The following is a 14,135-nucleotide window of genomic DNA, read 5'->3' as shown; positions in this document are numbered from 1 at the left end:
AGGGGAGGATGATCTCTATGGGAGCAGAAAGGCAGCAGAAAATTGCCAGCAAAAGCCAATTCCACTAAGTTCATCAAACAATTTTTATCAGGATAGTCACCCAACTTGTGCCTAAGCAAACATGCCAACATGTTGGTAGAGGCGGGTGTTTCTCCAAGTGGAGCAGGAACATGACCAGAAATATCTTCAAGGCACTGATGCATGTTTTGCTCCTTCTGTTGCAGCCTGTGGAAATAAGGTTGACCCTGTGTATGAAACTCTCCGCTTTGGGACTTCCTTAGCCCAGAAAACCAAAAAAGGCAGTTCTGGAAGTGGGTCTGACTCTCCCAACAGAAACTCTGTAAGTATCCAACATCTTTCTTCCATTTTCTTTGTGGAGGAGCAACAGATATTCATTCACAGGAGTTTGTATCAGAGTTCACAAAACTTGTATTTCAAACTGTAAAAAAAAATTAATTTCACTCTCAGCTTCCAAAATGAGACCAGAAAACACATTATTTTTGCAAACTTGTGTTTTAAGTATCTTTTAGATAACTCTTGAGAGAAAGAGAAAAATACAAATTAAATTAATAATCTTTTACTGGATTGGAAAAGGAAATCATATTCTTTTGATTTTGCGTATCTGTGTAAAAGTGGAACAGAGATATTTAAGTGTCATGCTGAAGTAGATGCATCCTGCCTGTTGTTGATGGTGGGCATTTACCCTTCATACAAGTGATAGTGATGGATTGGAGTCCTCAGAGCCTAGATTTAAAAGTACAAGCTCCACAGTACAAGCCCAGTCAAAGTTAAGCCACTGCTACCGCAACAAGGCAATGGACTGGCTTCTCCACCCCTGCCCAGCGTAGACTCAGGAGAGGAGCATCAAAGATTTGGGCTCCTCTCTCCAAAACCAAAAGACAGGCACGGGTGCTCAGCTTGTTGTATTTAGGGAGATTTTCACCTTCATGTTAATCTGTGTCATTCACTCTCTCCTATCATAAAAGTCACTTTCTTCAGGACCATGGCAGAAGAGCTGCAGAAGGAGGTCAAGGGAAACAATAGTTCCCTTAACCCTACCTTTGCTAAATACCTAGTTCATCAATAACAATTACCAATTTCTTCCTTACAGAAATGGTAATTTCAACAGTATTGGGACCCATGAGATCAGAAGCTCACTCATGGTGCTGAAAGAACATTTCATACCCTCTCACCTCTCATAAACAGGCACTTAAGCCTATGCTTGAGGCTCTCTTTTTTTCCAAGACATCTTCCCTACTCCACCTCTGGAAAAAAAAAAAAAAGAAAAAAAGAAAAATCACACCTGAATACACTGCAGGCTAAAGCTGTTGCTCGTGTCTAAAAATCAGACCCACAATATCTGACAACGTCTCCTGCACTCACCTCAGAATAACAATCACCAGGCACAGAGACATAATGAGACTTGGTCTCCAGGCCTCAGAGCAAATACTTACATGTTTAATTTAACATTGTGCTAATGTCTGTTTATGTTTGGTACAACATTTCCCTGGCACTTAAATGTATGCTCACTCACATGGCTGAACTGTAACCTCAGGTGGTATAGGTGGCCTCTAATCAGACATGTCAGATGGGAAAGAAGACAGACAAATTTAAACAAGAACTAAGTGAAATCAGCAAGGGAATTATTAAAGGACATGTCCTCTATCCACCCTTGTTTGTGCCTTAAAATGAATTTGGTAATTTCCATTCTCTTTTAAAACCCAAAGTGACTCTACCACCTGTCGCATTGTGATTACAGTTCTTTCTTTCAATTATTTAATTTACTTTGAAACAGAAGTTCTACAAATGTAATTATTGCTTTCTAAATCAATAAAGCGTTATGTTGAATTATGAATGACAACTCAAGCGTAGAAATCACGAATGCTGTGTCAGCTTGCCCTAGGGAATTGATCATAACTAGGCGGGGTGTGGGTGTAGAACGAGGAACCCAAGTTCATTATGGGAATTTCTCCAGGGCATTAAGGCTGAGAGACAATATAACATGTGTCAGTGTACAAAAAATAGAAACATTAGAGAACTGAAAAAACAGTCATGTGAAACCGTAACTTCTGCCACTGCAAGCCTGTGGATTGAGACAAGGATAAAAACCAGGGGCAGACACAACCCTGATCCAAATGATGAGGCCATGGAGCTTTACAACTGTGATGTGTGACCCAGGAGCAGGCACTGACCAGTGACCAGAGCAGGCATGTGACACGGAGTCCAGGTAAAATTGCACCAGAGCACGTGAGCTAGCAGCACATGTGCAGTTAATAACACATAGGGACTAAGATCTTTCCCCAGTGGTCCTCAGCTGCAAGGCTTATAGCAGCACAGGGGCATTGCGGCTGGGATGTGCCCCAGCCCTGGGAGCTGGGGAGTGCTTCAAGGTTCTGCCTTGTCACCAAATCAGGGACACCAGGGACATGGTGACACCTGGGATCCTACTTCACCTCACAGGTGGTATACAAGCTGTCAAAGGGCTAGCTCTGGGTCAGAGCAGCATAGCTGCTCCTGCTGAAGGTAGTTAAAATCAAAGGCAGCTAGCTTAGCAGCTGTGCCTTGCCTCTACAGCCATGAAGTGTCCAGAACTGCAGTTCATGTCTCTGCACAGAGTAGAGCTAACTGTTTTACTTTGAACTAGCCAGGGTATTTTTAACATGACTGTGCAGTGTGGACACACCCACTGTGATTTTTCAGCCTGGATTCTGCAATTCCCATAAAAGAAAGTGGCCATATGCTCCAAATTTACAACCTACTGCTTCCGTCAAAAATGTGCTTCTGCAACCCACATTTATACAGAAAGTTACTTGAGGTGATGTAAATGTGATTCCAGTACTTGTTAGTATTTTGTGGATCAGGTCCTCTCAAAAGCAGCTTTGTACCTCTATCATTTCTATTAGAGCATTTGTCACATAGCTCTTGACTGAAAAATCATTAAAGGTAATGGAGGTTACTTCAGGAGCTTTTGGATGAGGTATATACTGAAAAGCCGTCACTACATTCTATATGCCATAGTACCCAACAAAATATTAAGCTAATCAACAATTATGAAGCTACTGTATGAAGACTGAGAAATATGCCATAGCAATGAGCTGAAAAATAGCTAGTACTTGCTATTTCAAGAAAGCTAGTCTTTCCCTTCTCCACCCAGCAGCTAGAAATCCCTAGATATGCTCTACACTGACTTTGTGTTAGCATTGCTATTGCAGTGCCTTCTCATCCAGGTGGTGACCCGTTTGTGCCAGCTGTAAGACAAGCATGACTTGCTGCAAAAGTCTGAGTCTAAAAACAAGGCATAACAGAGCGGTAAAGTAGAAGGGTCTTAAAATAGCAAGGGAAACAAGATAACCACAAAATACCTGTGGCTTAAATCTACCTTTAGCCTCTTTGTTCATTAGTATCCTTGGATAGCTAGGAAAGTACTAGATAGAGGAAATTGTCAAAGTACTTTCTAAAAAAAGTTTTGTTGTCAACACTAATAAAAGGAAAAACATATAAAAAGCTATAAAGCAATTCAGATTTTGTGCTCCCTGAACAAAAGCAGGGAATGTTCCTCATTTGGCTTTTCTTCCTGTAATGCAAGCAACGGTCTGTAAAGCAAAGCACAGAGCTATGTGTACAGTACAATTGTAAAGTATCATGGAATAATGAAGTTAAATCCTTCCATGTGTCTTAAAATCCCATTAACAAGAAATAAATAAAGCTTAGGAGGATATAAGGATTTACAGTTTTTCAGATTAGAGGGAGCACCTGACTCAAGTTCAATGTTTGGGTTTTTTATGGTTATCAAAGATGTTTTACCCAAAAGAAGTCAAGTGTGGAGAGTTCAGAAACTGAAGTTCCATAAGGTCAGATTCGGACAGAGTTGTTTGGAGCAGCTCCTGGTTCCTGTCGGGCTATACATGGAGAAGCTGACTACCCAGCCAAGGAATCTGGTGCCTTATGCAGAGTATACTTCTGAGGCTTGAGATTATGTCATCCCACGTTTTCCTACACCCTAGAACTATGGGTCCCTAATCATGATTGACATTAATATAGTACAAATACGAAATCATAGTAATTCTAACAACAACATTTGGGTTTCATTTTTCCCTAACCAATACCAGCTATATGGCTGTTGAAAAAGAAAGTGAGGGCAGATACTTAAAGACTGACTTCATCAACTCCTTCACACTCCAGCTCCTTCTTTCACAGAATGTTAACAGAGTTAAAATCACCCTTACATTACAGTTATTTTACTGAAGAATGTATTCAGGGTAAATAAATTAATAGTTTCAATTAATAGTCAGTCTCCTTGGTAGATAGCTATTTAGTATACCTGCAGGATCTACAAAATCCCCCAAACCCTTTCTATTTTATACAGAGAACTACATTGTTTAACATAATCCTTTGTTTCTTAACTTTCACTTCACTTTATACTGCAGAAATCTTTTGTACTCCAGATTGTAAACTTGATCTGGAGTTCTTTCTGGGTTTTCATTGCTCCCTGTGAAGCAGGTATTTGTTGTGCATCACTAGATACAATGTTTTCTGTAATACCATTAGGCTGACTTGCTCTGCTCTGATAGCACCCAAGTATTGCGTTCCCCGAAGGCTCTTGCGTGGTCTTATATCACCTCATTGCTCCCTTTTTTCTGGCTTATCCCATCTCATTTGCTCTTTCTGTCCCTGCAGACAGCTGACCTGGCAGAAGTTCCTGAGGAAGGCGATAGCTCTGCAGGCACCCTTGACATAAGCAGGAAACGCAGCAACAGCGGTGAGTGCTGCCAGGCCAGGATAGCATCTTCAGATGTATAGCCCTGTGTTCAGCCTATTTCAGATGGGGGTTATTACGGCATGTCCATGTTTTAGCAGCATTCTGGTTTTCAAAGCAGGAGGTGAGTGGGGCATGTAGTTGGTGCAAGAATTTGGGGAATGCTTTTTGCCATTCAGATTAAATCCAAGCCACCAATTTTCTTAATTTGTTGTGTCTATACCTGACACTGGACAAGGTTTAGGTCCATTCCCTATCTCCTATGCTTCATGAACATGACTGTAGACTAATCACTTCACATTCTTCGGTTCCACACTGGCAAAATGGAACAAAAATAATACTTCCTTTCTTTTCCATATGTTTGACTTGTCTACATGTCTCTGTATACCATAACCTCTTTGGGATAGGAAATGAATCATATACTATCTGTATGTCTGTAAAATATCCAACACAATGAATCCTGATTATAATTGCAGCTTCTCAGTACAACTACAATAAGCACCCAGTAATATTAATAGCCCAATTCTTTTGTATGCTTTGCAGTACAAGAGTAATGTTTTTACAGCATTGTTATGACGGGATTTCAAGACCATCATACCAATCGAGAGCTTGGTAACGAAATCTCAGCCACTGAGGGCTGGTGTTTGTGACCCTGTTCTTGAATTCAGTCATGGTGAGGGAAGCAATAAGTACAAAGGGTTTTGGAGTGCTAAGCAAAACTTCAGGCCCAAACTTCTTTCATAGCACCTGAAGGCTGCTTTGATGAATCACTCATGAGATGTACACTACAAAAATAAATCACAGTGAGCATAGCTTTCTTCATAGCACCCCCAGTGCTCCTTACATGCTGCTAGCAATTCATGTAGGTGAAATGCCAGCTTCAGCAGTCCATTCCCATTTTATGCTACCTCCTTATTCCTTTCCTTCCCTCCTGGTCCTATCACCTCTCACTGTGCTCAGTCATTTTCTCCCTCTCATTTTGTGAACATCCCATCTACGTTATCTGCTTTCTCCTGACAATTTTTTTAGGTTTTCTGTCTTGCAAGTGTAAGTTGACCTGACCTGGTTGAAGAATTCAGTCTGCTTCACATTGTTTAATCCTGCCCACCTGAGATTAATTTGGCTCTGTTTGAGTTTTCAGATAACTTTTTATTTCATTGTCGATCACTAGTTTCATTTCTGAAACCTAGAGAAACTTTTTTCTCTGAGATCTGTATTCACTGAATGCACTGAGAGGCATTCAAGGAACTTACTCAAAGAGATTAGCTTAAAAACTCAGCATGTGTCAAATCTCTAAATAACTTCCGCGGCACATTAATGATTCCTTTGATCAGCACTGGCTTTTTTACAATCCATCCTTCAGAGGCCCAGGGTATAAATTATGCATCAGTCACTCCAAAAATTTCCCCTTGGTAGATTTTTAATAAAATGCCTACACTGTTTGCACAAGCTATGGAAATGGTGAAAACCTTTTCAGACTGTAAAAATCCCTGCCCTTTTTTTTTTTTTCTGCAGCTGCTAGGGCAAACAAATATGAAAATAGATGGATTTCTGTTGTGTGGAGATGTGAACTACATACCTCTATGGCCTTCAGATTCAAGCCTCTCCCACTAATATCCAGAGACCATGAGCTAAACAGAGATTAAAAATTTTACAAAGTAAATTCAAAATGTTGTTACAGGGTGATTCAGCACTCCTTTTTCTTCAGTCGTCCACTGCCTCTTTAGCAGGCAGTTCCACATTTATGCCTTGATGAATCAGGTCCATACCAGTTGTGGTTTTCTTTTTTCCATTTAAAAACTATCTTCTGCAAATAAGATTTTAGGAAAATGTACATTTAAGACTCTTTGCTTAAAGGGAAATAGTGGAAAAGACACAGGCTGCAGAAGGGTGAAAGGACCCAGTACATGTGCGGCTGTGTAATTGCTCCTATAGACTCCTATGGCAACAACTTAAAGGGAAGACTCTTTCATTCAGGCCCTGGCACACATACTATGAAGCAAAGCTTCCTAGTTTACAACTGTAAGATGGCATACCTAATTTCCAGCCCTTCAGCCTCCTCTAAGCCAGTTATACTCCTTCACAGCTGTGAATTGCCATCTGTAACAGAAATCCCACAAGCCAAAATGTACTTTAAGTGACATGTGTGAACCCGTTATCAACAAGGATTTGAGCACTTTCTCCTCGAGTCAAATATGGGATGTCCTCCTTGCAAACCCAGGTCGGTGAGCACTTCTCAGCAAACACAAGGATACAGTCCAGCCCCCTCCCCACCTGCTGGGTCTGCTCCACACCTCACGAGGCTGTACACTAGTAACTCAGCTTTATTTTCTGTCGCCTAGCAGAAATTACTCCAAACATGATGCCGAAATACTTCCACTTTGTCTGGTGAATGACTTTCTGCAAGTCCAAAGTGCTTCTGGTTACCCAACTCGTTATTCACCAGAACTTTTTCTATTTGCCTCCCTAACTCCTTTTCCTCTGGACACAAAACACAAAGCATAGTAATTTGAGTAGGACTTAAGCCAAGCCAGATTGTAACAGCAGCACTTTACACTCCTTTAGACAGATGTCAGATATATGTATACCTCTATACTAGAAGATACAGGAAATTAATTATATTTTTAAGTTTTTCCCTCTGCTACTTATGACAGTTTGCAGCGTCAGAGTCCCTCTACAACAAGACTTGGTGAGGAGCAGAGTGAGGCCCCCAGGTCAGCTGCAGTCAGACCACCTGGACGCAACTTAGGGCATTTTCAGGTTAAATGCTGCAGGTATCGCCTCACATGCTGTCTTCACATTCACACATTGGACTTTATGACTACAATATTGTCTTACATTTTATCAGAGAACAGCTGCTTCTGTATGCTCATGGATGCATATCACTTTGTACAAATCTTTCTCATGCATGATGTGGCTGTTGTTTTAGCTATCTTCCTGTGTTACAAGAACACGACGATTTTTTTCAACGTCTACATACAACTCTACTGTCAAGGAACCTTACTATTTCAGTCATAAAACTTCTTCAAAGACGCTTTGGTTGGGTTGTCATTTACAGTGTAGAATAGCCACAGAAATATGCGTTAATGGAAGAAAGGGTGAGCAAGTGAATGAGCAGAGAGGGAAAGAAATCAGCAATTTGGTGTTCCCTGGCACCTTCTTTCCCCTGAACGCATGTAACTATATCACAGAGAAACAAAAAGAAAATGCACTCAATCAATCAGCCTGCTACTTACTACCATTTTGGTGATTTCCAAATTGTTAGAGACTACAAAATCCAGCTTCTGCTCAAAACACCTGCAGAGGTAAATGGTGGGAGAAGATGCTGATAGTTCTAGCTGTTCAAAGACTCCAGCTATTAAAATCACATTCAGACTTTATCCAGAATCAAGAAACATCAGGCAATTCTTAAAATGCGAAGGGGGAATTCAGTCAATGTAATAAATCCACTGTGCTTTTTCTAGGGAGACAACAGAGGACAGGCATCAGTCAGCTCATGCAGCAATTACAATAGAGGGTAACTGATTAGATATCAGGTATGTTAGGTGCTGTGACCATTGCCTTATTCTGTGAGTTTCTGATTTAGTAACTTAGAAGCAAATTTTCACACAGGCCTGTGTCTCGGATAACTCATCCTGATTTGAAAGCAATTCAGGTGCCTCCTGTAAAATCAGAGAGAGAGGCAGCATATCCAGTGCCCCCCAGGCAGGGACTAGTGGAGAGAGAGATCAAAGACAGCTATTAAATATTTAGAGACAGAGGGTCGAAGAGGGGGGAAGAAGGGTTTTTTGTATACAAACTTGCCGCAATATTGCTCATATATGGTCATCAGGTTTTGCAGGTGCTTTTAAATGGAAATATTGCTCATCCTAAACATGAAAATACAGCATTCAGTGTGAGGAAAAGGCTGCTGGACTTCAAATAGTAGTGCAGTTAGGGGATTATTCCCAGTGCTGTACTTGTGTATATGCACCTGGTCAAAATGGTTTCTATGTTACAATTGTAAATTCTTCAGGACAGAGATTGCTTTGTGCCATGTCCAGTGGTATATGTGGTTTTGTTGGGGGTTTAGAAGGGTTCAGGGGAGAGGACAAGGGATTGAAGAAAGTAAGGGGGAAAGGGAGGAGATTATTGAAATAAAGGTGATCCTGTTGAGGTGAAGAGTCTTAAACTACTCCTAAAATGTCATGCGTTTGCTTTATTTCAGTGTTTACATACTCCGAAAATGGCACAGAACACTTTGGAGAAGAACCAAAGAGTATACATTCCCCGGTATGGGCATAAATTTTGTGACAATGCAATGGGAAGGGGAAATCATATAAAAGGCTTGTTTTTATGGATAGCTGAGTACCTTGAGTAGGTCTGCTGGGGCACTATTCTGGAGAAGCATTGATATCTGACTGTCATGTTCTTATAGCATTTCTGGGCCCCTGACCACAGTTGGAAGCAATATACAGGACTGGATGGCTCTTTGGTTTGCCCATTGTGGTCCCTTTTACGTTCTTCGGTTTATTACAAATGGATAGTGTGAACAGAAAAGATCCAGTGTGGAGGCAATGTCATTACATTAGAACTGCAGTAATGTAAAAATCACAGATTTTATTTGGAAAATTATTTGGGGTTTGTTTTAGGTGCTTTTCTTTTCTCTAGATTACCAGTGGAGAAAGGGAGGAGAGAGAGTAGCCAGTCTTCTCTGTGGGAAGCCCAGTGCAAGCAGCTGTTTAAGCTTTTCCCACCCTGTTTTTTTGGACCTGTGCACTGTAGAACTCTACCTCCATCCATAATAAGGACTGTATAATTGACACTTTATATAATGCCTGTAATAGACTGCTGGGCTCATAAGAGTCATACATTAACAGAGAGCAAAATGCATACTCATTTTTAAGATCTCACTCAAAAGACCAACTTGTGCAGATGTCTGCTTGTGTGTTTTGGAAGACTGGCATTTGATCTTGGGGTTCAAAGAATCTTATTTCTAAATAAAGATAGTTACTGCCTTAGTGGCTCACAATGTATCTGGGCCATAGTCCTCCGAGGCAATGAGATGATTCTGGCTCATTTCTTGGAAGATGAGGCCCTGGGTCCTCAGTCCTTAACAAAGTGAAGCAAATTCCTGTACAGGACAGATATTTAAATTTTCTCTTTCTCTTTTTTTTTAAAGGGACCATTTTATAAAAGCACGTTACAAATGAACACCTATGTTGCCTTGTACAAATTTGTACCACAAGAAAATGAAGACTTGGAGATGAGGTAAAGCCCCAAAATGCTTGTTACTTGATTTGACCCATATGAACTGAGGGTCATGTGGCTAAATGTGATTTCAGGGGAGGGAGGGTTCGTTCTGACATTTGTACTAAACATTTTGTATAGGGGTATCCACTTGCAGATGCAAAGATAATTTCATAGATAAAAAGCTGGTGACCAACTTTTTTGGCAAGGACACAATAGATAAAATGTTTCAAAAACATTTATGTCACTTTAGAAGTAAGGTGGCTTTCAGCTAGAGAATACTCAGTTTTGAGTTGCTTTATTTTTTCAACCAGAAGTTTTCAGCTAGGAATTCCTTACCAACTCTCATGCTAACACTGAACATTTTACCAGCCCTGTTTGATTTTCCCTCACATTCAGGTTATGTTTGAGAAAAGAGAACAATGTCCAGCTTCTGGATGGCAGTGTTTTCATACGAGAAAGATGCATTCTGAGCTTTGCAAAATAACCTTGTTAATTACAATTTTGAACACTTCCTTCCTCAGTTGTGTATCAGTTTCTAGCACTACAAGGTCTAATCCAAGCCCACTGAAGTGAAAGGACATTTTCTCTTTTAGTGAAATTAGTTTGACTCATGCTACTCACATTTTGCATGGTCTTGCTAGAGCTCTTGTTGTGAAATGTGTCAGCTCTCTTCAGTGCATCCCCTGTATCAAAAAGCCATGCACATGCCACAGAATTTAGGGAATTGCCAGAGAAATGCCCTTCTTGCCAGCATCTCCTTCACTGAAAGCCTTTTTTCCTGTTCCCAGCTGTGCCTTCTCATTGCTCTGGAGCTAATGGGTGGGATGTAAGGCAGAAATTACAAACTTCTCTATCATTCTGCTTTCCTGGCATTTCCTGATCATTATTTTAGGAATGTTAACTCTTTAGGAAATAACCATAGGGTATGGTGACCTCTAGTGCAACTTGCCACCTATTCTGCTTGAGGGATTCCACTTTGTATCCTGATCCTTTAAGGGGTGTATTCCAGCTTGCACATTTGTTCCATGAAGAGGAACACTGCTCAGACAAACCTGCGCTGAACTACCACCCTCATCAACACATAGCAATCCAGAAAACAAGTCATTCTCCAAATTTCTCCTGTCCCTCCTTACTTTTTCCTTTCCCTAGGGGAAAAAGTAACCTGTGGTCTGCAACCTGGACTGTCATGACTAACAAACAGGCTTTTTCCAGAAATACCAACCAGGTTTTAGACTAGTGTTACTCAGCTACAGCAGCATTGTTTGTCCCATGGGCAGAAATTCAGTAATACATGGGTTAACACTGTTTCCTAAGGAATGCCAAATGGCTAGTAATGTCATTTGGTCACTGCAGAGCCAGGCAGGATTCAGCTCAGTTGCATGAATTTTCATTTAACGTAGTTGAGTTGCTGGACATGGGTTCAGCATAGCAATGTTGTCAAGACTTACAAGCACTGTCCTGGGAACCCAAGTCAGGGACCAGACAGACACTGATCCAACTGATATAATGAAGGCAAGCAGCAGGGAAAGGAGCTGAGCTGAGAAGAGGAGTTGAGGGAGATTTCTGGAGATCTCGGCTCACCTCTGAGGGTCTGCTATGCTGCACTTGCAATTCAGCAGCAATTAGTACTTGCCACAACACTGATTTCTTCCTCAGCAGCAAGAGCAGCCAGTCAGGTTTTCCAAATCTCTGGCATAAGTAAAACATGATGTTCCAGTAATATGCTTATTCTAAGAAGTGGCCTTATTTTACAGTAAGTAAAGAGTCCTGGAGACAAGCAACCCCAGGTTTCAGACACTGCAATGAATAGCATAGCACAGCATGGCATGGCATGGCATGGCATGGCATAGCATAGCATAGCAGAGAGTAGAATATTTGGAAGGGGCCTACAATGATAAGTGGTTTCCTGGACACTTTAGGGCTGACGAGCACCTATCTTGCCACCTACTGAAATCTAGAACACTGATGTAGAGCAGACAACTTATCCAGAGTTGTGATTTACAGAAGAAAAAGGTGAGACCTGACAGTGATTTCAACCAGTAGTAAAACACCAAGGAAGATGCCCCCTTTCAGGGCTTAGCAGCCTAAATCTAGGAAGCAAGAGTAATATCAGTCCAGCTGGGACTTCTATTTTGAATCCTTTTTGGAGATTAGCGACATCTGTTTTAGCCCTGTGCGTAAAAAATATCAGAAAGCAAAATCTGCAGGTCTTGCATCTAAAAATCTCAGTGCTAAGACCACTGACATAGAGAAGCTTTAGGTTCAGTTACCATCTTTCTCTGACACCCAAATAAATTTATATTTTCTAAGTTATTTTTCTAGGCTGAAGGGTATTTGGGGGATGGCGCTTTCTAAATCCTTCTTATTGAAAATGTTCATCCTTGCAGTATAAGGGCTCCAAAGGTGGTATTCACTTTGAAGTGGCAGGATGGGCTCCCTCAAAACCTCTTTAAGTGTTTTATATTAAGCAATGACTGGAATAAGGGCCTCAGATGTGCTTTCCCATGGAAGAAATCTTTTACCACTGGGATACGAAGTTGTCTTTTTTCTCTAGCTTCCTTTCTCACCTCAGCAACATTTAATTATTCGAAACACATTGGAACAGCTTCCTGAGGAGGGCTTGAGGAAAATCCTATTGATAGTGCCTTTCTGTGAAAGCTGGAAATCTCTGGTTCGGATTGTGTGGTACTAGGAGGCTAAATGCCTGTTTCTCCAGTTGTCAGCAGCAATGATAACCACTGGGCAAGTGGAACAAAGAGGCACAGCACCACCCCCATCTCCAGCTGCATTCTAGACAGATCCACATCTTCTATGTGTGCTCTAACAGAGCCCGTTAAATTGGACCCGTTATCTATCACATGCTCCAGATGCATATGCAAGCTCTTGTGCTGATACCTCAACTATATAGTGAGCCTAACAGGGTATGCAAAGAAAGCTGAATAATTGGGGGTCAACTGTTAATTTTACTAAGATCAAAGAAATATCTCTTATTAAGCAGACAGAGCTTTCTGAGGTTAATCCGTTTGGAAATGGGCTGCCACTTACTTTCTACAGCGCAGCACTGTTATAATTACATAATAACGTTGATGAAGTGCCACCAATGGGGGGAAGGAGGTCAAATAACTGTTCAACTACCTGCACAAAATTAGCTCAGCACATTTTGCTATTAGCATTTCCAGCCAAATTATTCTCCTAGTTCTGCTTTGGTACTAGTCAGCTGGATGCTGATACTTAGCAATTACAACCCTGCACCACACATTATAAAGGTAAATATGTCCCATTCAAATCAAAAAGACATTCCTGGGCAGAATTATATCCCTGCTGACTAATTGCCTTTGTCAGTTAAATAGAACTATTTTCCTGCTGCCTTCCTTCTGCAATCACAGCTTGAAAACACAGATGATAAAGTGGTGTGTCCCAACAATGTGAAATGTCTTGAAGTAACAAGATAATGCCTGTAACAAATAGGGACTGCGTTTTAAACGGTTTCATATTAAACAGGAAGCAAAAAAATCCAGTTCACAGGTGTTGTCTCAAAATAAAGATCTAGTCCCAATATACAGAGACTCTCTTTCTATGTTACCATGTATGATTTAAGAAAACCTTGCTGCCTCATTGAGTCTACCTGCAGTGAATGCTCAATAAAATGACCAAGGAAGGACCAGCTTCCTATTAGAAGGTAATTGTGGAAGCTGATGCAGCATAACAATTAAGAGTCAGCTTAATTTACTTTTCCTCTTCTAATTACAGGCCAGGGGATATGATCACTCTTCTGGAAGACTCCAATGAAGACTGGTGGAAGGTGTGTGCTAATTATTTCATACCTATCTGTTTTCTTTCCAAAGGGAAAAATATGTTATTTTCAATACTGAAATTGTATTAAAGCTACTAATGTTAATGACCTTCATCTATCAATATGTTTTCTCCACAGGGGAAAATTGATGACAGAACTGGATTTTTTCCTGCTAACTTTGTTCAAAGAGTACAACACGATGAGAAGATTTACAGGTGTATCAGGACATTCATTGGCTGCAAGGAACAGGGACAGATAACTCTGAAAGAGAACCAGGTAGGTTCCCCTGTGCCAGATCCCCACCAGACTTGAGCATCCAGCAGTCTGACCAATGACTGGACGGAATGTTGTGCA

General features: G+C 40.9%; 1 protein-coding gene across 3 annotated transcripts in view; it reads left to right on the top strand.

Moving 5' to 3' along the window:
• STAC (SH3 and cysteine rich domain) overlaps positions 1–14,135 on the top strand; it is a 75,337-nt gene that overhangs the window by 49,768 nt on the left and 11,434 nt on the right. For all 3 annotated transcript variants that reach the window (XM_010299233.2, XM_075745488.1, XM_075745487.1), the window contains exons 5-10: positions 225–340; positions 4,678–4,759; positions 8,964–9,028; positions 9,918–10,006; positions 13,739–13,790; positions 13,920–14,057. In XM_010299233.2, the coding sequence (XP_010297535.1) occupies positions 225–340; positions 4,678–4,759; positions 8,964–9,028; positions 9,918–10,006; positions 13,739–13,790; positions 13,920–14,057 (542 nt within the window). The remainder of the gene's footprint in view (positions 1–224; positions 341–4,677; positions 4,760–8,963; positions 9,029–9,917; positions 10,007–13,738; positions 13,791–13,919; positions 14,058–14,135) is intronic.

This window comes from Balearica regulorum, chromosome 2, assembly GCF_011004875.1.
Source record: "Balearica regulorum gibbericeps isolate bBalReg1 chromosome 2, bBalReg1.pri, whole genome shotgun sequence".
NCBI classification, from domain to species: domain Eukaryota; kingdom Metazoa; phylum Chordata; class Aves; order Gruiformes; family Gruidae; genus Balearica; species Balearica regulorum.
This window is presented reverse-complemented; position numbering and strand designations above follow the sequence as displayed.